This window comes from Labrus mixtus, chromosome 11 (assembly GCF_963584025.1).
Source record: "Labrus mixtus chromosome 11, fLabMix1.1, whole genome shotgun sequence".
In the NCBI taxonomy this organism is placed as follows: Eukaryota; Metazoa; Chordata; class Actinopteri; order Labriformes; family Labridae; genus Labrus; species Labrus mixtus.
Window position 1 is genome coordinate 21,026,148 of NC_083622.1, and position 23,619 is coordinate 21,049,766.

Here is a 23,619-nt window from a genome sequence, read left to right on the forward strand (position 1 = left end):
TGGCATAAATTACTCCTGAAAGATTCTTATTTCATTAAAGTCTGGCCAGGAGTCCCTTTAAAATTTACTGCTGCTTCTGAGGAAAGCACAAAAACGTTTATCAGAGGACTCCACCTTGTGCTTTTGTGAAATTCAGAGGAATACGTGTATTTTATGATAACCTCAGGTGGATGCATACTCTTTTAGAAACTCAAATGTCTGACATTTTATTGATAACATTTTTTTTATCCGGAATCAACCAAATGTTGGCGCATTTTGCAGACATGGAATATTTCCAAACCCCCTGACTAAGATGACATGATATCTATACAAAAGCTTTAAAGACACGCACAAAAACCCACAACACACCTCAAAGGACTATAATCACTCCTCCTCCTCCTCCTCCAGGGGCTGGACTAAACCTTACTGGACCCCAACTCGGCCATGAACTTTTTTTGAACGGTTCAAAAAGTGAGAGGTGTCTTTTAAACTTTCCCTCCTCCCTGTTTTTTTTTTCCCTTTAACATCTCCCACTACCTCCCTCCACCTCCACATCTGCCTCACCCTTTTCCCCTTCTTTACCCCACAAAGGTCACCCACATGCAGCTCATTAAGTCTCATTCCTTTTTGGAGAAACTGTAAAGCTATCAAAATTAATATAGTCTTAATTTCTTTAAAAAAAAAAAAAAAACACGATACAATGAAGTCATAGTAAATGCATCGTTGAAAAATGGCTCATGGTTTATGTTCATGATGATCTTATATAAAAGCAGCTATTGGTGCAGGAAAACAGAAAGTTGCCTTCAGTGACCTCTCATAACCCTCATACATCAAACCTCATGACACCGCTGGTGACAGAGGAGGCCCTGAGTGAACTCTGGAGGAGACGTTCAGGGGAACACAGGATAGTCAGCTTCATCCACTGTTCCTCGCTGTTGAGACTCGTGCAATGTTTTGGATGACTTCAGATCAGAAGTTGGATTTTGACACTACTTCACAATACTTTTCTTTGTCAATAACAAGGTCACAACATTTATTTAGACGATTCCTTAAAAATGACTCATATCTAACCTCTCGTAGAAATGCACTTTAATGGGCTGGTTTCTTTCTGTGGCCACTTTCAATCCAAAATTCATTTTTATATTAAAGGTTTTTTGGTCAACCTCACATCGATTGGAAAGCATGCTTTTGGCTGCCAATCCTTCCTTACACGTGTTTCTGTATGTATATACAGTATTTTTCTCACTTATGGCTAATAAAAGAGCACTCAAGGATGCAGGCTCATCTCACGGACACGGAGAGGAGAATGATGTGGAAGTGTGATTTGTATTTCTTTTTGTGATCACACATTTTTTTATTATCACGTCGTCTTTGATTTTCTAGGTGTCAAGACAATATGTCCCATATGAGCATGTCAGCGATTTCTTTTTTTTATTTATTTATCAGTTATCAGTAGATTTCTGCACATGTCGCCGCACCGAACAATTTGATTTGTGGCTCTGTAGTGAGCCTGTAGTAATATCTGTCAAATCTTCACGTGATTCCACGCGGCCCAATAAATAAAACTGAAACGAGCAAAATGAAATGAAAATCCTTACGGGATCACTACACACACACACACACACACACACACACACACACACACACACACACACACACACACACACACACACACACACACACACACACACACACACACACACACACACTCACACGTGGAAAAGAAATCATCCAATAACCACACTTCCAATTCTTTCAACAATACGGTTGAGAATAACACTGAACAGCTGTTGTGTAATACATCTGCAAGTAACATGCACTTGGAATCACTTCACAATCTTGTACAAAAACAAAAAAAAAAACAATTTGGTTCAGCTGTTTATTTTGTAATTCTGATTTAAAACTTCACACTTCACTTCACTTTATCACAATCACAGTAGCCTAATAAAAAAAAACACATCACGGATAGGGATAACATAGAAACTGATTGTCCTTTGTCATTGAAACTTCCCGTCAGTGGTCTCAGTTTGGCCCACTTACTTCCCAGATGTTCCTTGTTGTCTGAGAACAGACGGGATACGTGCCGCTCTGTCTGCGATCAAAAACAAGCAGCAAAATGTGGCTTTTATATCTGTACAGCGCCGGACAGGAACAGAAGACATAAATCTGTATTTAGTAGATGTAAAAAAAAAGAAAGAAAGAAAGAAAGAAAATAAGTCGTGTGCAAATATCACTGAGCAGGGACCAGTTTCTATTCATCTATATTTTTTAAAGACTGTTCTTTGTTTTCTCTATCTTTGGTGAATTTCCAAAGCTGAGTCAATTTAAATACGCGCTCTGGCCACTTTAATATAATTATAACCCATAACTTATTTTGTAAATTTAAAAATAGAAATAATAGTAATAAATAAATATAAAAAATAGTAATAAATAAATAAAATAAACTGGTTAGTTTAGATATATGCACCAATAATTACAATGTTTTGCTTGGCAGTTAACCAAGCACGAATATAATTAAATGGATTTGAATTTAATATAATACCTTACCAATTAATAATCAGATAGTTACATTTACATTATCAGTATGATTTCATACAGGCCTCAAAAGGACAAACATATCGTGTGTTAAAGAGCTTACTTACAATCACCAAATAGTCCAAATACACAGTTCTAAGCAGTCAAATAAAAGGTTTTAAACATTGGTGGTAAAACAGCATAATTTCAAAATCCCAGTCGACAAGCTCTCGTTCTCAGGGTTTCTGAAAGAAATGTATGAGGCTGAATGGGATTTCTGCTGAATGCGGACACCCACTCACCTCTGGAAACAATTGATTGTGCGTTAAAGCTGCTCCATTCGTTACTAAACCTTTACAAAGTCATTTCTTGTCCTCTGTTTTAAATTAAATCCTTTTTTCCAAACGAATAAGCGTCACAGTTTTACATTTGGATGTAGGCTATATGCGAATGTAGAAAAAAACCCAAACACCTTTGTGCGTATAATGGCCGTACGTCGCCTCCTTGCTCCTATTAAGAAAAACAAAAAGAGTTTCTATATCAAAACGTCTCCTCTAGCTTACCCAGAGAGTGACCGTCCTCCTCCTGGTCGTGTATGATCTAAGGGAGAGTTAGATGGTTTAAGTGTGTTCTTAGGGCAGCGAGCTGTCAGACCTTTTGGCGAGAAAGATTGATCATGCGCAGGCTACCAGGGCTCTTTGTTTAGAGCCGGAGCAATAAACAGCCATCAGATCCCCACCTTTCCATTGCTCCACACTACAGTGGCAAATCATTCCCCCTTTCCGCTATGTTAGAGCCAATAATGCTGAAGTGTATGGATGATGACTTAGCTCAACATTGCATTCCCTGCAGGTGAAATAAACTAAATGAAATGGGATGTGAGGCAGGGAGCTGTACACTATAAAACGGTGTCCAATACCCTTTGAATAACTTTCTTATATTGCCCGAAAATATGATTTTATATCGATTTCCCGTAGACTATAAAGTAAACTTTAATAAATAATACTTTGAAGATAAAAGGAGCAAAAAAATATTTAAAAAAAATAACATCGAAAAAAAGACCCCCCACCCCCCCGACCCCTCCCTCTGTCATGTGTGGTGAGAATTTGTGTGTATATTGGGGGAGGGGTGGACATATTGCTTGCTGTCTGGTGGAGCCTTCCTCTCCAAGCAAATCTTCCAAAAAGTCTCAAGATTAACGCCTTGGCACTGATAACGACTGTGGGCGTCGTTACGAGACGCAAATGTGACTGCTGGAATGATTTGTGGGGTGCCACCCCGGTAATAAACGCTCATAGAACACGCATCCACACAAGCGCGCACAAGCACAACACTCACACTCGTGCGTAAAACCGCGAGGCAAGGTAGTCTGCGCCTGCGTCGAGGCGCAAAGGGAAGACATGATGGCCTTTGGATGCATTTTTCCGAAGGGAAGGGGGCAGTAGTGAACAAACTGACCCCCAAAAATGTGTAAATAAAGCAGCCCCTACCCCCGGAATGAGGCGTTACCCCTCTGACTTCCTCGATCAATCACAGGGGACAGTGGCTCCTTTTGATAAAAAGCCCAAATTGTCATTGGGCAGATGCAATCATGTGACAAGCAGCACGGTCTAATTCCAACAATGTCCACATGAAAGCAGTAGTTTATGGCATACAGGTCTCATATACGACTATACCCACATTAGTAGTTTATGGAAATAAAACTCTTAATTAATTTTAATTTAACTTCGAGTTTTCCAGATACCCGAGAGGAGATGAATTACGGATTTGGGAGAGAAAGTGGTTTCATCAACAGCCAGCCGTCGCTCGCTGAGTGCCTGACATCTCTTACTAACCCTGTCGGTGATGCATTTCAAAGTTCATCAATCAAGAGCTCGGCGCTTTCACCTTCGACATTGATTCCTCCTCCTTTTGAGCAGAGCATCCCCGGCCTGAACCAGGGCGTCCACCCACGCCACAGCCGCCCGAAGCAGCAAGCGGCTGTGAAAGTCTGCAGCCCGGTGCAGGCTGCGTCTCTGCCCCCGCATTACCCGTGGATGAAGGAGAAGAAAAGCATCAAGAGGAACCAGATTTCTGCGACGGCGACTGACTCCTCGCCTCCTTACTTCTCCCCCCAAGGCAAGACATGATGATTAATAACCTCCATGTTAGAAGGCTCCTCATTGTCTGCAAAAAAAAAAAAAAAAAAAGGAGCTGCATCCACGGGCCTTGTACAGCGTGGGCGTCCCCTTAAGCCAGGACAGGATTTTTGATTTAAGTATGCTTAATCTCATCAACTAACGCACTGACTTGTGATGCAGTGTAAGAGTGTAAATGTTTGACAGTAATGGAGAGTGATAGATGATTCTTACACGGGCCAGCAGTTGGCACGTGCGTTAATCTTCACCCTCCGTGCTGTCCTGTCCACGAAGACCCATCATATCCTGCCGGGGCCCATAAATCTTCCCAGTTCCTGCGCTCGCTTACTTGCCACAAGTTTCACCACATATAAACACACCAGTATGGAGAAAATGTTTGATTTTCAAATCCTATGATTAAAGTCTACATTTGGTTTATGTTTGTAGGTTCACCAGAGGCTCCGGAGGGTGCTGCAGGCGGCGGAGGGGCATCCCGGAGACTGAGGACAGCGTACACCAACACCCAACTCCTGGAGCTGGAGAAGGAGTTCCACTTTAACAAATACCTGTGCAGACCGAGGCGCGTGGAAATAGCCGCCTTGCTGGATTTAAGCGAGAAGCAGGTGAAAGTTTGGTTTCAGAACCGGAGGATGAAGCACAAGAGGCAGACGCATAGTAAGGAGAACCGGGACTGTGAGGGCACATACGCGGGCCTGGACGACGACGACGACGACGGCGACGAAGACACGCCGGAGGATGAGTTTTTCGAGGAGGGTGGTGCAAAGGACGAGAGGTATTTCCAGCAGAATGCTCTGACTTCACAACAGTGTCAAAGCACGCTCAGTGGAGAGCACCAGAGCCCGCCTGTTACCCCTTTGAACAGCAGTGACAAAAATCTGAAACATTTTCCCAACGCGGCTCCTACTGTTCCAATCTGTGTGTCGACAATAGGCCGAGACAATGATGAGGATTCCCCGTGCCTGGACGTCTGTTCACAGGATTTCCACGTTTTCTCATCCTTCTCTTCTTTCTCACCCAGTTTGTCAGATTGTACGCACAGTCCTTTGCCCCTACCGTCCGAAACGTTTGACCTTTTCTCTGAGACTCTCACAACAATCGACCTGCAGAACTTAAGCTTTTAAACCACGGTTTATTTGATTTTAAACTCCTGTTGTGCGGGTTGTTATATTCCAGTTGATGGGGGAGTACATGTACCTTACAAATAAGGTTAGTTTAAAAAAAATCAATCAAGCCTTTAAAGGTATAGTTTACACACTTCTTTTTTTTCTTTTTTATAGCCCATGAGTTTTCAGTGTGGCTGAGCAGAGTATTTTTCTTCAAATAAAACTTTATTATGACTGTGATCAGCAGAGCCATTTTGTCTCATTTCACATACAATTTTGAGAGCTAATAAATGTAAGGTCTATACATGAAATGATCATTTAAAAAATGTCAGACAATTTGCAACGAGATAAATCAATTATGGTCGTGCATAATTCATAATCAACCCCGTTTCTTAGACTCTTAAAACAGTGAATATACAACAGATTTAATGCAAACACAGGATGTTTTCTAAACTACAGTTTAAGAAGTTAATGTTCGTGTATTGATTTTTTTCATCTCAAACTTCTCCAAAACAATTCTCCAGCGAGATGGATAAATCTCAGAGCTACAAAAATAACAAAATAAGTGATATCAATGTTAAAATAGTACATTAATGCGTCACTGAGGTACGCGTTTCTTTTTTTCCCATTTTGGTTCGATTGAAATATGTGTTTTCTACGTGACACTTGTTCTGTTATAAACCCTCAGGATTTATTTGACCTAATGAAGAAATGTATTGCCTGCTTTTTAAAAAAGAGCTTATACAGGGAGGATTGCCTGCTAAGAGTCTCAGGCTAAAAGCTCTGCCTTTTCTTGGCTCTCTAATTACATTTTATTGCCTATAAAACTCACAGCACTGAGGGGGCCTGTTAATAGACTGATCCGTAATGCAATACAATCTTTTGGAATTAAGAACCATTTTGGTTTTCAAAACTTTTTATGTTCGAAAAATATTTAAGGTTAATTTGAAGTAGCAGATGAATACTTTCTTTTTTTTACAGGGGTGTAAATAATAATTTAATTGGTTTTGAAATATAAACTAGGAAGCAAAAAGTTTTGCCTGGCCTATCAGTCAAATAGCCAAATTATTTTTTTCAACATTTATTTTCGTAGGCTATAGTTATTATTCTAAAGGAGGTCATTTCGTTTCATTCTGGGCCATGTGGATTTCGTCCACGTGCCCAAATCCCGTTATATGTTCACAGCTACCAGTTGAACCGCGGCACAAAGAAGTCATACTCATGCTTTATGATTCTGTTCCAAACACTGCTACTAAATGTCTGTGAGAAATGATCCTCGAAAAGCCTTAAATCCGATTTTGTTTTAAGATTAACGATCAAACTGATGTATCATCCCCAGACTAAAGGCAACCTGATTCTTTTCTATGTTCTGCTCTCATCCTGCAGCTCCTGACAACAACAATGAAAACGTTGAGTTGAGGTGGTGAACTGCTTTCACGAATAAGATATGGTACGAGGTGTATAGGCTTAGTGGTGATCATTCTGAAAACATGATGAAGTCTGAAAATAATGTAAAGCCCAGGAGGCAGAGAGGCCGCCAGGTTTGATTTGGTGCTGAGGCCACTGAGCTCTTTTTCAATGTGAAGACTCCACTGTGTCAGCATGCCAAAAGGTAAGGCCACCTATTACTGAGCAAACTCTGCTAGTAATGAGCAGATAAATATACTTTTTCACACTTTTCTTTTACAGATTTTATCATGCCAACTGCAATATGTATATTTAAATACAAAAGTGTTAAAATCAGATGTGTCTGATAACGTTGTTAAACTATATGTGGTTATATGAAAGTGTTAGCTGACAGGCAGTGGATGGATTACAAACATGTAATCAGTGATCAAAAAAAAGAGGAAGGAACAATCACAGGGAGGAGTTTGTGTGCTGACAGACAAGTAGATGAAGCTTTGTGGGAAACTAGATACAACAGGGTGCCAGCAGACACCCCCCCCCCTTCTCTCTCTCTCTCTCTCTCTCTCACTCACACACAGAGGGATCAAAGGTCAAGCTTGCTCTCCTCTACTCTCCAAACTGGGAGGAACTGCTGTTAGGTCAGAAGGGGGTCAGGTTTTGAATGACCACAGAGGAGTCTGAGGAATTTATTGGCTGCTACTCAACTATCTCTGAACAGGAAGTGACATCAGAAACATTGTGCAGGAACAATCATGAAAAAGGAAAATCAGATCTTAGGTTTTGATTTGCTTTGTGAAGTTAAGAATGTGATCGTTTATCACATGAAGACACACAAATATGTGATTTCTTGGAATAGTTATGAATAGCAATCTATACCATTTTAAAGTTTAAGCTGAGTTGGAAAGCAAATTTGTAGAAAAATACATAATATTAAAAAATGAACACAAGTCTTACCTCTGCTTAAAGCTGAGGGACCATGTACGGAGGCTGCAGTCCTCCAAGCGGAGGGTTCAAATCCGAACTGGGACTACTTTCCCGTTATCCCCCCCCCTCTCTCTCAATTTCTGACTCTATCCACTGTCCTATCTCTAAAAAGTATAACAATAAACCTTAAAAAAGCTCCAGTGAGGAACTTTCTGTTTGCATGGCGCCCCCCATGGACAAACTAACATTTATTATAAATTTGCTTATCCTACCTTTACATGTTAAAGTAAGGTTTTAATGATAACCATCTTGTCATGATTTCTTTTACCATTTTAACATATCACTCACTGTGAATCTTTGCTATGGAAAACACAAAAATAAATAAATCTGCTGTTTTTTTCTTTTTCTATCCCTGGCAGCAATTTCAGGCAAAAGAATAAGCATTTAGAAAAACTCATCCTTTATGCTGATGGTCACGTTTGGTTTATAGGTCATAAAAAGCATCCCTATTAACTTTAGTCTGTGTTATGACCAAATTAAAACTCCTAAGAGAGCCCAAAACAAAATGTTGAATGGATGAAGCCCACGTCTTTTCAAAACTCCTGGACAGAAAGGATGACGTGTTCTCCTTACCAACACCTTACACCACCTGCAGCTACGTTAAGCACTGACATTTCTGAGTCATTCCTCAATGATAACAAGGTATACAGTTCAAAGGCTTAGCCTTTTAACCAGGACTGGTTGATACTGGCTGTCAAAAGATGATAAATGAATGAATGACACCTTTAACAACAATATGACATGGGGTCTGCTTTCACTATAGCCTACACCAGGAGGCACACCTCAAGCACGGTTTTTTTTAAACTCTTTCTTGCACTGGCTGCAGGAAGTGCTTGTCATACGTCTTACAAACAAATGCCTTAATTAGTCCCAGAAATTCGCATATAAAGGAAGAAACAAGTGCACAAGAAGCACAGACTCTGTTGTTGAAATGATCTTGGCACGCAGTTTGATATAACTGCCCCCTTGATGATTAATGACCCTGTTTAGATTTACAGCGTTGACATATTCATAAAGTCAATGTGTCTGCATCATTGTCAGAAAAGACCCTCCCAATGTGTCCAGTGAGTCAGTTACAGCGCCACAGAAATATTATCCAGAATCAATCAACAACATGATCGACTTTATTAGTCTGTAAAGCGCCATTAAACCTTTAGATCCCCGTCATCATCATCATCATCATCATCAGCAGCAGCAGCAGCACATACACAGACGGATGGAGCAATAAACGTCAGAGTGGGTGTCGAGCAACAGTGGTCAGTGGTAAATAATTAGCAGCTGAACTTCCGCGTCTGCTGCTTCCGTGTCAAGTTAGTTTTCCTGCTCTTCAGCCGGACCGTCCACCGCCGCCTGCCTGCCTGAAAACATACTCCAAACAATGCGACCCATTCCCGAGGAGCTCACGACGCTCATTTCAGGTAAAACATCCATAAAGTCAGTCGACCTGTACATGTTTGTTGGCTTCTTTGTTCTTTTGCGGCTCGTTGCAGAAAAAGAGACGTTTGTTAAAAAAGAGGAAGCGAGCACTTGATATGGATGACTAACTCTGAGTCCATCAAGTCCTCACACTGCAGAGCTGCTGATGACTAGAGCGAACAATGAGCACTTTGACATCAACTCATGCACACGTTCTCTCTCTTGTATTGCTTTGAAACTCAATAAAAAAAAAAGATCTCAAGCAGTAAGGAGGTGTTTGGCTACCTCTAGTGTGAATGTTTGTTTTCTCCTGTTTAGATCTTGAACAGTTCCTATCTGATGGATTAAAAGGGGAAAACCTCAGCAAGAAGGCAAAAGAGAAGAGGGAGACCTTCATCAAACGGATTAAGGAGGTCAAGTTGGGGTATGACTGTTTGCATTGTACAATATAATCATCCTGTATTCGAGTTTGGTTTTAAAATATTTGACAATGTGACCGTCCGTTGATTCTGATGCAGAGGTGTTTGGTTACTGTCTCCCCAACAGTTTCCCACAAGATTTCAAGGACAAGAGTGAGTGTTGTCTTCATAATACATAAGTCTATGTATGTTTCCTCCGTACATACACTCCTGGGTTTCTAACCTCTTGTTTTGGCCCACGCAAGAGGTCACAAGATCAGCCAAATCTTCTAAACCCTTGAGATGTATTACTTAAGTCAAGTGTATCCATATAATAATACCATCATAAAATGAATGGAAACAGTGTTTTATTTTTCAATTTCATTTTCGTTTATTTTATAGATCAAGGGACAGTGTGCATTGTCTTCCTGTCATTATTGTTTTTTTTTTTTTACTGGTGATTCCTCTTCATTTTGAACCTCTTATTTGTTGATGTACTGTAAAGTTTTATCTCCCTGGGCGTTTAAGCCTCTTCAAATGAGCTGCTCTCGCCTCCATAGACGCGCACAATGGGTTGCGAATCATTGTGTTACACCATAGCGTGCACCTTCACTCCACAGCACTGTTTACTCCTGCAGGTGGAGATGACTCGTACGATGAGGAGGAGGTTGACAGCAACAACGACGGCGGGTCACTGCAGTCAGAGCGCACAGACAAAGATGACGAGGCCTGTGAAGGTAAACCACTTAGCAGATGTCCAAAGTTGACTCGCTAGCTACTAACTGCTGCAGATTAAAGTGTTGAAAATTGCGTCTTAGGAAGTAGGAAGGTATACAACTCTTTGGCTCTGCTCTGTGGAGAAAGTGACTTTGAGTGGCACAATGAGGGAGACATTCCAACTGTAACTTGGCAACATACTTGAGGAGCAATTTAGGGGCACAACTGCTACCCCCACCACCTCTGTCACCCCACCCCTTTGACAGCCCGAGCATGCTTTATTACCCTCAGCCACAGTCAGAGGACTGAAAATTACTGCCATGGCTGTAGTTTGAGGCAAAAATAACATTCCTCAGTGTACAGTAGTTTAAACCTTGTGCTCTCAATGGTTGCTAGCCATGCAGGATTTTCTATGTACTTTTATAAACAGAGCATCAGTGAAATACTTGTGAAATGGTGTTTAGGGCTCTGTCTGGGGTTTATGGGCTGTAAGCAGCTGCCAGCTTTATGGCTTCTCTTTCACACAAAGCAACTTTGACACAGCAGTTGAACATTTGCATTGAAGTTGCACACTGCAACAGGAATCCTTCCAGTCAGAGGCGTTGCATAGCTTAGTGGAGCCTCCAGGTTACTTGTTTTAACATGTGATGAATACAAACATAATACGGTACATCAGAAACCATTTTTTTTCATGTTTAAAGAGTGCAAAACCAGACTTAATCTTTACTTTTAAATGATAAAAGAACACTTGTTATGAGTTCAGTGAGAACACTGATCCCCCTCTGTTGGATCCCTGAACTCTTTTCCAGGAGCTCAGCAGTCTCCACCTGTGGCAGCCCAGGACCTGCCGTCTGTCTTTAAAGCGGGATACCTGGAGAAGCGCAGAAAGGGTGCGTTCTCTACTCATAGCACAGGTTTTTCAAAAAGGAATGTTGCTTATTTTTGCAAACTCAGAATCATTTATTACATTTTCTGTTCGATGCCTTCAGACAAAAGAGCTACACGAACAAAACATCCGTTTAAACAAAACAATCAATGTGACAAAAAAAGGAAGCTCCATTTATAATAATTACATACCAAACAATTTCATATATATTTTTTGACAACATGTCCCTTAAAACAGGACTATAACCGGAATGTTATTTGCATTTTTGGCAATTTGTGGCTGTAAAACACAAATGAAAAAATCTCTGCATATCGTGAATGTGAAATTCCACATACAATTACAACACCCTAAAAACATTAGCTAAACATTTGTCACATGATGTACTTAAAGACAAGGTGAACCCATATAGGCGATGCACATTTCTGAAATATTTAGCTTTTATTAATTTCAAAATGAAACCAAAAATGTAGTATCTATTCAAAGACTGTTGTTCATCCTCTCTCCCTACAGATCACAGCTTTTTTGGCACAGAGTGGCAGAAGAGATGGTGCGCTCTAAGCCATCAGACCTTCTACTACTACGGCAGTGAGAAAGGTACTTCAGTCTTTTACCTCATTGACACTATTTTTCTAGTTTAATGGATATACATTCTGCTTTTGTCTGCCAGGTTTTGTCAGTGTCGTTGCAGTTATCTGAACACTTGTTAAATGTTATAATTGTGTGTAATAGACAAGCAGCAGAAGGGGGAGTTCAGTATCGATGGCTACTCTGTCAAAATCAACAGCAGCTTACGGAAAGACTCCAAGAAAGACTGTTGCTTTGAAATTTCAGCTCCAGACAAGCGAGTCTATCAGGTGAGCTCTTGATGCTGGTTAGAGTCATTACTGTTCTTAATGTACGTAAATTGAAAAAAAACAAATGTGGACTTGAGGCGTGGCATGTTTAAAATTGTAAAGGCATGTTTGTTCTTTGACTTCATTCAATCTTTTAAAACCCATTCATTCATTTGACACTGCTGCCTCTGCAATGGCTCAACCTGACGCGCATAATTTAAAATGTCTAAATGAGGGTCTCTAACATCCAGGCCCCTCCATGCGGAACATTTTAATATGCATAAATGCAGTTTTATTTGTTTATGTTAATTAATACATGAAGGGCTACATGCTGCACTGACTGCAGTTTTCATTTCTCTCCTCTTTCATTTCACAGTTTTGTGCGTCATCAGTGAAAGAGGCGGAGGAATGGGTGAAAGAGATTGACTTTGTTCTTAAAGGTTTGAACTGTTTCAATCTTAGAAACATTCTATTAAGCCCCCTTATGTAACAGTCTTTAAAAAAATACAAGGCATGAAATAAACTCATGTCTCTAAATGTTGGCTTTGTTAATACAAGAGTAAAAAATGTGTCTCTGTTTGTAGATATGTCGGGCATCATCCCAGAAGATGAAGAGGAGGAACAGGAACTATACGATGATGTGGGTAATATGGAGGAGGAAGAGCAGCCTGAGGCAATCGATGAAGACGTCTATGAGGAGCTCCCAGGTCAGAATGCACAGTTTCTCCCTGTGGAAATCTGTTATCCTACAGAGCATGCATTAAGTGACATGCGTCTGTTATGAGGATTTTCTTTTCTGCCATTGCTCACTTCCTCATTCTGTTATTAGATACAGACACATACACTCTAACTAACAGCATACTTCAATATGCTCCTGTGTTTGTTCCAGAGGAAATACCCACTCCAGCGAAGCCGCCTCCAAAGGTGGATTTGGCGAGCAAACCTGCTCCACCTGTTGCAGGTACACAGCACAGAAATGTGTGTCTGGTTTCAACACTGCATAGGTTTGAGTGCTTCACTCAATTTCTGCTACAAAGTAATACAAATGTCACTTCATATAAATTGGATGGGGCTGTGATCAACTGATGTCCACTCTGTCAAACATATGTGTTCTTGTCACTTTGTGCAAACTCAAAGTTCTTAGCCATAGCAAAGAAGAAGTGTCACAAACAGAGGAAGTTTATGTGAACACGTGTAACTGAAAGTTGACACAATGCTGGAAATAACTTTCAGCTGATTTTGGCAACTTCCTTTTTACGATAAATGATGTATGAAAAGTTTTGTGAAAAACACCGTGCTGTCTGTCCTCATCGACTGTCTCTGAGACAAAAATCCCACTAACATCAAAAAGCTATGAGGGAAACCACAAACAGGAAATGTTCCTACTTCAGATCAATAAGTAAGAGATATATAAACATTAACCACCAAGAAACTATTTGTGTCCTCATTCCTACTTACCGTAAAACTTCAAATAAAAGCCCATCCCAATTATTTGTCCTGTCCCTTTTTACTTGCCTAGTTCTTGTACACCATCTGTACAAGAAAGACAGAATAATGCTCGTATGTGCACACGCCATGAAGCAGGCTGGCATGCTGTTTGTTTTGCCAAGTAAAATCAAAAGAGTAATTATTGAATTTGTTTATAGATATCCTCATGTTGTAGGCGCTTTATTGTTCTATCTGGTGTAAATTTGCTATTTCATAGTCCTCCCCATCTTTGCTGTGCAATACCATCTCGTATTAACGCCTGTCCCAAATAAAGGCAGGCTCATATCATAGACTGAAGTAAATAAAAGCCTGGGCTATTTCTAGAAGTTTTACCGTAACTGTATGAAGAATATTTTTTTATTAACGTAGAAGTTTACTGATTTTTTTTTTTTTTGGGGGCATTTTGTGCCTTTATTGGAGATAGATAGGACAGTGGATGGAGTCGGAAATCAGGGAGAGAGAGAGAGTAGGGAATGACATGCGGGAAAGGAGCCACAGGTCAGATTTGAACCTGGGCCGCCCGCTTGGAGGACTACAGCCTCCATACATGGGGCACGCGCTCTAACTACTGTTCCACCAGTGCAATGAAATTTACTGATTTTTTGTCAGTTTATAAAACAAAAAACACCCTATTGATTATTTATACTAACAAAATGATGCAATAAATAAAAGCTGCAACATTTCAATGTATAATATTATGTGCATTTATCCACTGATTTTTCAGATTATTATTCTAAACTCAAAGTGAATATAGTGTCAGACAAAATGTTGGAAGTGTTCAAGAACTGTCCTCAAGTCATAGTTTATTTTCTGACCAGCAGAGAGATTCAGTTTGAAGAAGCTGAATGCTTTTACTTCAAAGGATAAAACTTGAACAATAGATCATACTATCATTGCAGACACATTTTCCACAATCTCATCAAAGATTGATGGTAATATGACTCTGAAGATGCATGGAGATACTGCTAGAAGATAGCAATGCTCTGTGCTGTTTCATCTCCATCTATAAGTGAACTGCTCCTCTATCTCTTTTGTGTGTTAAATTGTGAAGTATAGAGTACATCACTTTCTCGGTGTGAAAAGAAGAACCTTTCTAGCATTAATAGGTAGAATGACCTCCCAGCTTCTGTCTGCCTCTAGTTCTATTTCAGGCTCTGCACTGCCTCCTGTTGGCGTTGCTGCACTGTCAGACCTGTGGGATTAATGAGATTACTCTTAACACCTCATCTGTTATCATCTTCTTTACCCTTCAGTTGATAAGAGCACTGACTACCAAAACCACTACCAGGGTTTATGGGACTGTGTAGCAGACCAACCGGATGAGTTGTCCTTCAAACGTGGAGATGCCATCTACATCCTGAGCAAGGTATGCTAAGGGAACCCTTTTCTTTTAGAGGTGAAACATTATTCTGTCTCTGTGTTTGTGAGTTTTCTTCATGCATGGGAAAGCCAGGATTAACTCCAACCAACCAAAGCAAAAGTGTGTAGAAGTGATGAGTAGTATAATTAATAGCAATAGAGTAGTCTGAGTAGTTCTGCTGGGCCCAGACCACCTAAAGTGAAATATTTTAGGGCCCTCAGAGAAACTGTATGTTCACATCCCTTACTGGCAGCATCTGGCCCGCCTCCTGGAGGTGGACGGCTGATGGTAAGAGGCAGACTGGGCTCGGTTCTCTCTCTGGAACCATGATGGGGATTAGTTGTGTCACAACGGAAACTGTTTTAGTGCTGTTGGCGGAGGCTGGGCTTTGCTGGCACACGGTGCCATTCCATCACTTCCATCTGGACTGTTTCAGCATGCTGTCGATGCTGCCATGCCAGGCAATGAGCAGCCCGCAGCCCACACACCTCTCAGACGTCTCTCTCACCTCCCCAAATAGGAATGTGTGTTCTCAGGAAACCCAGGCTCAGTCCGCCACTCCATTCAGAGCAGGTGAGGACGTGTGGTGGACGCACAATTTCCGAGGCTTGTCGCCTTTGCGTGTGTGCCAGTTAATGAGGACTTAGGGGCCGTTCTTTACCTTTATTATGCAACGAAACAGGAGTCCTTTTGTGCTCCTCTGCTTCGACTGAACGCAGAATTGGATTTTGTCTTGATGCATTTAATAAGCTAGTATTAGAACATCCCACAGCCAATTGGTCGAATGATATTTTACTTTTACAGCTTTATGTCGACCCTGTGGTTTGCGTAAAATAAAAGTGTGAAATATGCACACTCTAGACTGGGTATATTTCCTGTCTGGTTTGGTTTCTATGGAGCATGAAGTCAACTGAGACTTACTGTTGTCAACTGGCCAGCTCAGTTTTCAAATTCAAGTCTGCCATCTAGTGGCAGCTCAAAGCCATGAAGCCATGGAGCCATGAAGACAAGACTTGACATGAAATTCTTTCTCATTTTCAGTATGAATGTCGTTTTTTCTGATTTATTGATGAATATTTAAATGTTTTTAAAAATGTGATTGGGTTGAGTATTTTTGTCCTACAAACTCTATGGAAAGGTTTTGAGCATCGTAAGGAGGAAAAACAAGCTCACATTTAGGATTTAAGGAAATAATGTGTTTGCAAAATGGCTCATCATCTGTTGACCAGCTAATTGATTAATTGATCCAACACTAATGGAAAGAAACAAATGCACAAAGCAGACAGACCCATCAATGGTCAATGGACAAATGCCTGTTTATGACTCCTTCTATGTGTGTGGAAAAGGACCAAGAATCAAGTTGCCCTTTCACTCAGACTGGGAGTGCCATTAGCTGAAACCTTGGTGTTGGGGGTTGTGGCCTGTGTGAGGGCAATGACCATAAAACCTGTCTGGACTGCAACAACCAGCTGCAGCTAAAGGGACGGTCGGATTCTTCCCCTCCTCCCTTCCCTACCTCCATCACTCCCTCCTCCCTCATTCTCTTTTCTCCCTCTTTTTTTTGCGTCCCTCCCCCAATTCCAGAGCCCAGAAATAGCTGCAGTGTTACAGCTGTGAGACCCCCCAGTCAGGACCTGGCTGTTGATTAAAGGGCCTGGCTGGGAGTGAGGGAGAGTGTGGTGTCTAGAAATTCTGTACCCACCCCCCACCCCTTTTCAGTCCCAGAACATAAAACTAATTGAGATGTGATGTCTCACTTAATTTAAGTGCTTGATGTGTTGATCAAATGTAAACTCCTAAAGCCCAAAACAAATTGCTGCTGCAGGTCTTTAAATTTTGCTGGAAAATCAATGCATCAATGTTGGAGCTTCTCATTTGATAAAAATAATAAAATAATGGAATGAGGTTATAAATGAACTTTCTTCATAATAGAAAATGATCTTTCCCTGTTTCTCTGGGGTTTTTGTAAGTGACAGAAAAGGGTTGTCAAGACACCAGAATTTTAAACTTAGATATAAACAAAATTATATCATTACCTGTTTTGTAACCAGGGCACACATATAGACGTGTTCGGCACATAATATTGGGTCATTTCTTGTTTTTAATTCCAAAAAAATAGCAGGCAAGCTCCTGCACACTCTCTATAGAGATATGTTGGCAATGTTTCAAAACATTTGGACAGCACTCCCTCTTTCGCTTGCGGCAGCTTTTGGTTAAGAATACGACTGGAGGTATGTGGTTTTTATAAAGTTTCAGTGTTTTTACGACTGTCGATCATTTAAAATGACTGAGATTGTATAATTTTGAATCACAGGGTCCTTGAAATGTTCACAACCTTAGTCAGTCCATCTATCCACCTCCAGTCACCGTAGAGATACTTATCCTTCAGCAAAAAGTATGAAAAATCTCTTTTAAGTGGGGAAAGCTAAGAAATTGATCTTCCAACCGTTGGAAAGTGATGATAGGATAAAATATGATACACCTTATTTACCCCTCGGGGACTCCAAGTGCTGCATCCATATAAAAAATAATTATAATGGGACAGTAGTATTATCAGGGTAGCCGGGTAAATGTGGGCTTTGACACCAGTATTCCACATGTCTTTATGTGCATGTTGTGTCCCACATTCACTCAGGCACAACTTATTTGTGAGCCAGAACTACAGAATGAGGTGTTGCTCATTTCAAAGGCCTGCTGCAGGAAGTCATAACGTGCTCACACACTCAGGTCTCACACTCTCTTACACACACCTTATGTCAATGTGCTACATTATCCCTCAGGGGCCTGTGAAATGTAGTTTTAAACATGTGATGCATTCTTGAAATGAATTAGTCATTTTCTGTGTGTATCCTTTGATGTTTAATTTGCTTTAATTATTTAGATCTTCTGACATGATAGACAGCCCCAATCAGCAAACAAGTGTCCATGTTAGCTCTAACTATTGCTGTTATCTTTCTCCCTCTAATATCACCATGTGACCACTTACAGCTAGAACTCCTCCTGGGAATAACTGGACACAGATGTGCTGTGTCTTGGTCCCTGGGTTTTTGCATTGGTTTTATACATTGTGCAGGTTCCTCTTTCTTTATCCTTGTCAGAACATGATCTTCAGTGTTGATTCATGTCCAGGGAGGACTTTGATGTGAGGTCAGGCTCCTGGCCGAACAGAACGAGAGAGAGAGAGAGGTTTTCTCCTCTTGATCTCTCCTCATAGTTTGCTCCTCACATCTCAGCATGCTGACAGCCATTTGGAGCTATTACTTGTCATGCTGTGACAGATTTATGTCTGATGTGCTTTATACACACTCTGAGGGGTTTTCTGTGTGGAGTGGAGGGGAATGAGTGCAGGCTCAAAAGCAATACCAGGGAGAGAGGCATGAGAGGGAAGAGAACGTATGAAGTTGTTGATGGGATATATGTGTTGTTTTGGAGGAGCGAGTGAAAGAGAATTTTATGCCTTCATCAGACTGCTGAGATTTGTCATTCCTCCCTGCCCTCACATCCTGGTACCGCTCTTCATGTGATGTGAAAAATCACGCTGACATGACATTTGAATTTTAAGACAGGTCTCGGTTTGTGATTTAAAATCTGATGTTTGAATTACAGTTTTTTTTCTGGTAGTGATGACTACCTGTATTAAAAGAGATACAAAATAGTTGTGTCTTCATCACACTTGTGTCATCCTCTCTGTTCCTCTTTATCCATGTCTGTAGGAGTACCAGAATTACGGCTGGTGGGTCGGAGAGAAGAGCGGAGCGATAGGAATCGTTCCCAAAGAGTACCTGATGGAGCTTTATGCTCTATAAACTCATGCTGTGTGAGTTGCTACATGAACACGTTTTATTTTGAACTATTGTTTGCCCTGTACAAATCTAAAGAATTCAAATGTATAACAGGAAATTGCAAATGTAATATTTTCTCATTTTGGGGATGATACCAACTGTACAAGTGAAGTGATTGGATGACAATTTCCTGAAGACCATGTTTGAAAGTATTTTTCTACTGCTTGTTTGTAGTCATTTTCTGTAATTGTTTATCCACAACATTTCTTGAATTGTTTTTTTTGCAAATGAATCATGTATTAATAGCTAGAGGAATAAAGCTGTAAACATACCTGTTTTCTGAAAGCTTTTAATTTAATTATTTAATTTTCCACTTAAGCCACAAGGTGGCAATAGAGTTTCTCCTGAGGTCATAGATTACACCTGTGACAGAGATGCTTAAAGTAGAAATAATAGATTTGTAGAAGAATTATCTTTGGGTAAAACATAAGGAGTGCAGTTGTCTAAAACGTTTTAGGCTACTGAAACATGATTTGCCTTTTATAATGCAGACGAGTAAAAATCAAGCCTCTGTTAAAATCAAATCCTGTATTCACACCAAATATATGTACAACTCCTCCTGCATGAAGAGTTATTAATCTGTTTTTAAAAAGAAAGACTTTCTTCATTTGGTCAGCACTTTTATCCCAAGCTTCACAGAGATGCCGGGCTTCTTTTTATGGCACCTGAGAGACATAGCTGGGCAGAGGATCACAGTGTGGCAGATGGCTGGCTGTGCTGCATGCCTGACTGAAATGGCTGAGGTGCACTAATAAGCCAACCACCCTCACAGATAGCAGGGACACTTATCACCCTCTAAGGGGCTGTTTGACAGCAGGCGAGGTTGCATTTGCTGGGCTTATCCCACTGAGGTTACACACATACTGTAGATATATTTTTTTTTTACCATCTCCTAGCTGACATACAAAAAGTTGCAATGCATTTTTTTTTAATTTATAAGAATATTGCTTTCCTTTTTCGGTTGTCGAAAACAAAATGGTCCCTGCCATGGTTCTTTCAAGGATGTCCGAAAATGAAGCAAAATGTGATCATTAAACAATACCTCATTGTATCTTTTTCTCTGTCTTCCCTCTATTTTTCTTTCGCTCCTGTCTCTCTGTTTTGTTCCCACTGAGTGATGAGCTCGTCCTCTGTCCTCTGGGTGACATTCAAAGCCAACATAAATCTTGCTCTTTACGGTACAGTGCAGCAATAAAGCCTCTCTGCTAATTGGAGATGTAATGAATTACCATAATTAGTTATTGAATATACTACATTGGATGAGGAAAGGAAATGCTTTTTTGGGGATGTAGGGAAAAAAAGTGATGTTCACACATTACAACATTACTGACAATGTTAATGTATGTTTGAAAGCGCTATCTTTTAGATTAAAGAACACTTAAAACATGCTTTTTGTAATTTGTGAATCAGAAACACAAATATTTCTTTATAGCTCTGTATTTCCCCCCTTTTAATGTAAGGCTATGGGTTAGGTTGCCAAAGGCAAGTAAGGCTAAATATTGCCTCTCATTTTTTATGTGCCAATAAAGGATTTCCTTAATGGATGTCAACTACACCCCATCCCCCCCTCTTAGATGTGGACAGCCATATCCTCAGAATATACAGGTTCTTTTATTGCAATTTAACATCAAGATATAATGTTTCATAGATAAATGCCACTGTGCCATTAATCTAAGGAACACTAAATTACACTAATGATTCCAGAATATCACTAATTAATACTTGCAACCATAAAAGTACACTTTTACCAGCCAAATAGATAAAGACAGAGCAGCTAAGTAACGGTAAATAACATTGGATTTGCTTAAAAAGATGATTAGAATATAAAACAAATGTCCCTTTAGGACAGAAGACATTCAAAGTCATTTTAATCTGACAAATTTCTGATCAGGTATTCTTTTCTACACAGCCTGCTCTAACACCTGCTCTATGCTTTACCTTGATGTCATTCTCCCTAAATGACACTTGAAACATGTCAATTAGGGAGACCATTGTGGGGTAATAAGTGTCAGGACACCGTCACTCTCATGATAATCACAGGTAGCTTGTTTTTGTTTGGCACCATCATGTACAGTTACCCCTGAGGTTTGTTGAGAAGGCTAGAGGCTTGATCTATACCAATTTAGAGAGGTAATCTTGATCATGCTGTCAGCTGTTTCTGCTGCTCTTTATCTGGGTCACTCAGCCGTAGATCACAGCACAGCTTCATACGGAGTTTCTGTCAGGAATAACACTGCTTTATTTATGTGGTATCCCCTGGCATTTTGCAGGAAATGTATTACCTTTCCAACTGGCCCTCTGTCAGCGTTCCATTAAAGCCACCCCACTCCCCCACACCCCCCCATCTAAGTCCAAAAATCTGATATAGACACTTTTTAAATGCAAGTCACTCTTAATTGAGGTCACTTTCTGTTAACATAACTCACGGCAGCTGACAAATTCAGTTTTTTTCTGCAGTTAGCTTATGACATAGCGAGGAGACATGGTGTATTTAAAGTGAAAGCTAGCAGAAATAATGACAGGTGGCTTTGAAAGTCATTTTTCTTGAATTTTTCAAGGTGTACACTTTCATCCCTTTTAGGATTTTTTATGTTTTATTTTTCATATTGAATGTGTTATATTTCAAACCGAAAACCAGGCAGTACGCAAAAAAGTATGTTTTCTTTGTACATTATTTATTACAAGCACCACACCCTTTTCTGTGTATCATTCTTCGTCTATACTTGCTGACTGTGATGACATGGAGACCTGTATCTCTCAGAATATGGAGTCCAGTTTTAGGCCTTGAGCACATCACTATCAACCTCCTAGATTATACCAATTTAAACCTGGCCCATAACAACAAGTCTCACTTTGGTTGTTATTTTATATACAAACATAAAACATGCTGTTTACCCAAATTTGGGGAAATGTATCAGTAAAATGCTTTATTTAGTTTTTAGTTTTTTATTGTCATATGCCTGTGATGCATGGACACAGGGAAATCTACCATATTCACATGACTCCCATTTACCTGTTGTCATGCAGGGTTCAGATACTGCTATGGAAAAGGTCATGTTGTGTTGCTGTGTTTCAGGTTTGTAAACATCCCACACGCAACTTTTGCCTCGCTGCTCCTCAATTGTTTTAGCGAGACAATAGAGAATGATGGGTCTTCATTCATATTACATGTTAAAACAACACATTTAAAAAACCTGATATTATTTAACACCAGATAACGTTGATATTGAACCACTTCCTATAGCGAACGACACCATTTGATAGGATATGAAAGGGGGGAATCCTAACTAATGATGTTAGCTAGCTAAAGGTAATGTAAGCTAAGATTTTGTTGGTGCTAAATCTTCTAGCTGTCCTAATATTGGCTTTTGAGAATAAGGCTTTTTTCTGTACCTATATCCTGTTGTGCGACACTGTCAGTAACAATGGCTGGGGATTTGTTAAATGCTAATGTCAGATAGTTTTCTTTTAAAGAATATAAAATATTAATATTATTGCTCAGTGTACTACCAGATGTTTGAATTTTGGTTTTTGGTTTCAGTTGCTGATCAATTGAAAAGTGCTGACAGAGGCTAATTTTTTTCAGATTTGTAGAAATCACTTTCATACAGAAGCCCTAAGTGAACATGCACAAATACGTTGTGTTCTTGGGATGTGTTCGATTACTTGAGTACTCAATGTGACTGTTTGAAAAAGTGTCTGTTAATAATACAGATTTGTGGACAGATCTCACCACAGAGTCATATGTTACCATCAATTGTCATTTTGAAAGACCACTGTCCTACAAACACCCAGAACTTATGAGCGACACACCACAGAAAACATAGTAGGCTATGTTCCAGGAAGTCTGTGTCCAAATGATGTTTTACAGTAAAAGAAAGAAAAGAATAATTTGTGAGTTCTCTCTCATTCATTAGGTAAAGAGAGCACTTGAATATTGAAATGAAATGAAAATGCTTATCCCTATTGCTTTCTCATTGTCATCTCATTATCTCAATTAGCAGACAAAGAAGTCAAGATCTCAAGAAAACAACAGGAAAATGATCGTTTAAATAGAGTAAATAAAATGCATGGATGAATGTCCACTAAGGGCCTCCGTACCATTACTATATATTTACTGTATTTCAACTTTCCAACCCATGTATTTAGAAGGGAATGGTGGCCATGTGAATATGGTGAATTTCAGTTGGAAGCAGTGAACTTTTTAGTACTATCTCTCATCCTGCTGCTTGTCTACCAAGCAAAGAGGGTGATAATTAACTCACTCTATTAAATACTTACAACTCATTATGTAAGGAAATGAGAGAGAAGCGTTCTTTTTATTTTGTTGTGTTTTAGCTTAGTGCATTAGTGTTACTTATGTGAGAATGAATGTGAATGTCCCAGCTGATAATTCAAACTGATGAAGTTGTAATCCCTGCAGGTCTGCTTGTCATCTCTTTCTCTAACTGTAAGCATCAGTGTTGGAAAGCGGTCTCATATTCCTGGCTGGGGTGGTTTGCAGTCTAAGCTGTCAGGCGGGAGGAGAGCTATGTGCTGACATGTCATTCAAGA

At 40.0% G+C, this 23,619-nt stretch overlaps 2 protein-coding genes across 4 annotated transcripts; both read left to right on the forward strand.

Moving 5' to 3' along the window:
• Positions 1-3,950: 3,950 nt before the first annotated feature.
• hoxa2b (homeobox A2b) lies at positions 3,951-5,974 on the forward strand. 2 transcript variants are annotated; one of them, XM_061050794.1, is made up of 3 exons: positions 3,952-4,331; positions 4,413-4,611; positions 5,058-5,974. In XM_061050794.1, the coding sequence occupies exons 1-3, from the start codon at positions 4,185-4,187 to the stop codon at positions 5,750-5,752; spliced, it is 1,041 nt and encodes a 346-aa protein (XP_060906777.1). In that variant the 5' UTR covers positions 3,952-4,184; the 3' UTR covers positions 5,753-5,974. The 2 variants fall into 2 exon arrangements, with proteins under 2 accessions (XP_060906776.1, XP_060906777.1); XM_061050793.1 differs by having other exon boundaries at positions 3,951-4,611.
• Positions 5,975-9,444: 3,470 nt separating this feature from the next.
• skap2 (src kinase associated phosphoprotein 2) lies at positions 9,445-19,336 on the forward strand. 2 transcript variants are annotated; one of them, XM_061050797.1, is made up of 12 exons: positions 9,445-9,543; positions 9,860-9,965; positions 10,088-10,113; positions 10,560-10,676; positions 11,466-11,546; positions 12,053-12,136; positions 12,272-12,396; positions 12,752-12,815; positions 12,960-13,082; positions 13,265-13,336; positions 15,117-15,229; positions 18,937-19,336. In XM_061050797.1, the coding sequence occupies exons 1-12, from the start codon at positions 9,504-9,506 to the stop codon at positions 19,027-19,029; spliced, it is 1,044 nt and encodes a 347-aa protein (XP_060906780.1). In that variant the 5' UTR covers positions 9,445-9,503; the 3' UTR covers positions 19,030-19,336. The 2 variants fall into 2 exon arrangements, with proteins under 2 accessions (XP_060906780.1, XP_060906781.1); XM_061050798.1 differs by having other exon boundaries at positions 10,578-10,676.
• The last annotated feature ends 4,283 nt before the right edge of the window (positions 19,337-23,619 follow it).

What these genes read in the sequence shown, in the direction of transcription:
- hoxa2b (XM_061050793.1), top strand. Translation starts at nt 4,185, where the DNA reads ATGGAAATAAAACTCTTAATTAATTTTAATTTAACTTCGAGTTTTCCA. An exon ending in TCCTTACTTCTCCCCCCAAG is followed by an intron (nt 4,612 to 5,057) that starts GCAAGACATGAT and finishes TTATGTTTGTAG; the next exon opens with GTTCACCAGAGGCTCCGGAG.
- skap2 (XM_061050797.1), top strand. Translation starts at nt 9,504, where the DNA reads ATGCGACCCATTCCCGAGGAGCTCACGACGCTCATTTCAG. An exon ending in CAGACAAGCGAGTCTATCAG is followed by an intron (nt 12,397 to 12,751) that starts GTGAGCTCTTGA and finishes TTCATTTCACAG; the next exon opens with TTTTGTGCGTCATCAGTGAA. An exon ending in CCATCTACATCCTGAGCAAG is followed by an intron (nt 15,230 to 18,936) that starts GTATGCTAAGGG and finishes CCATGTCTGTAG; the next exon opens with GAGTACCAGAATTACGGCTG.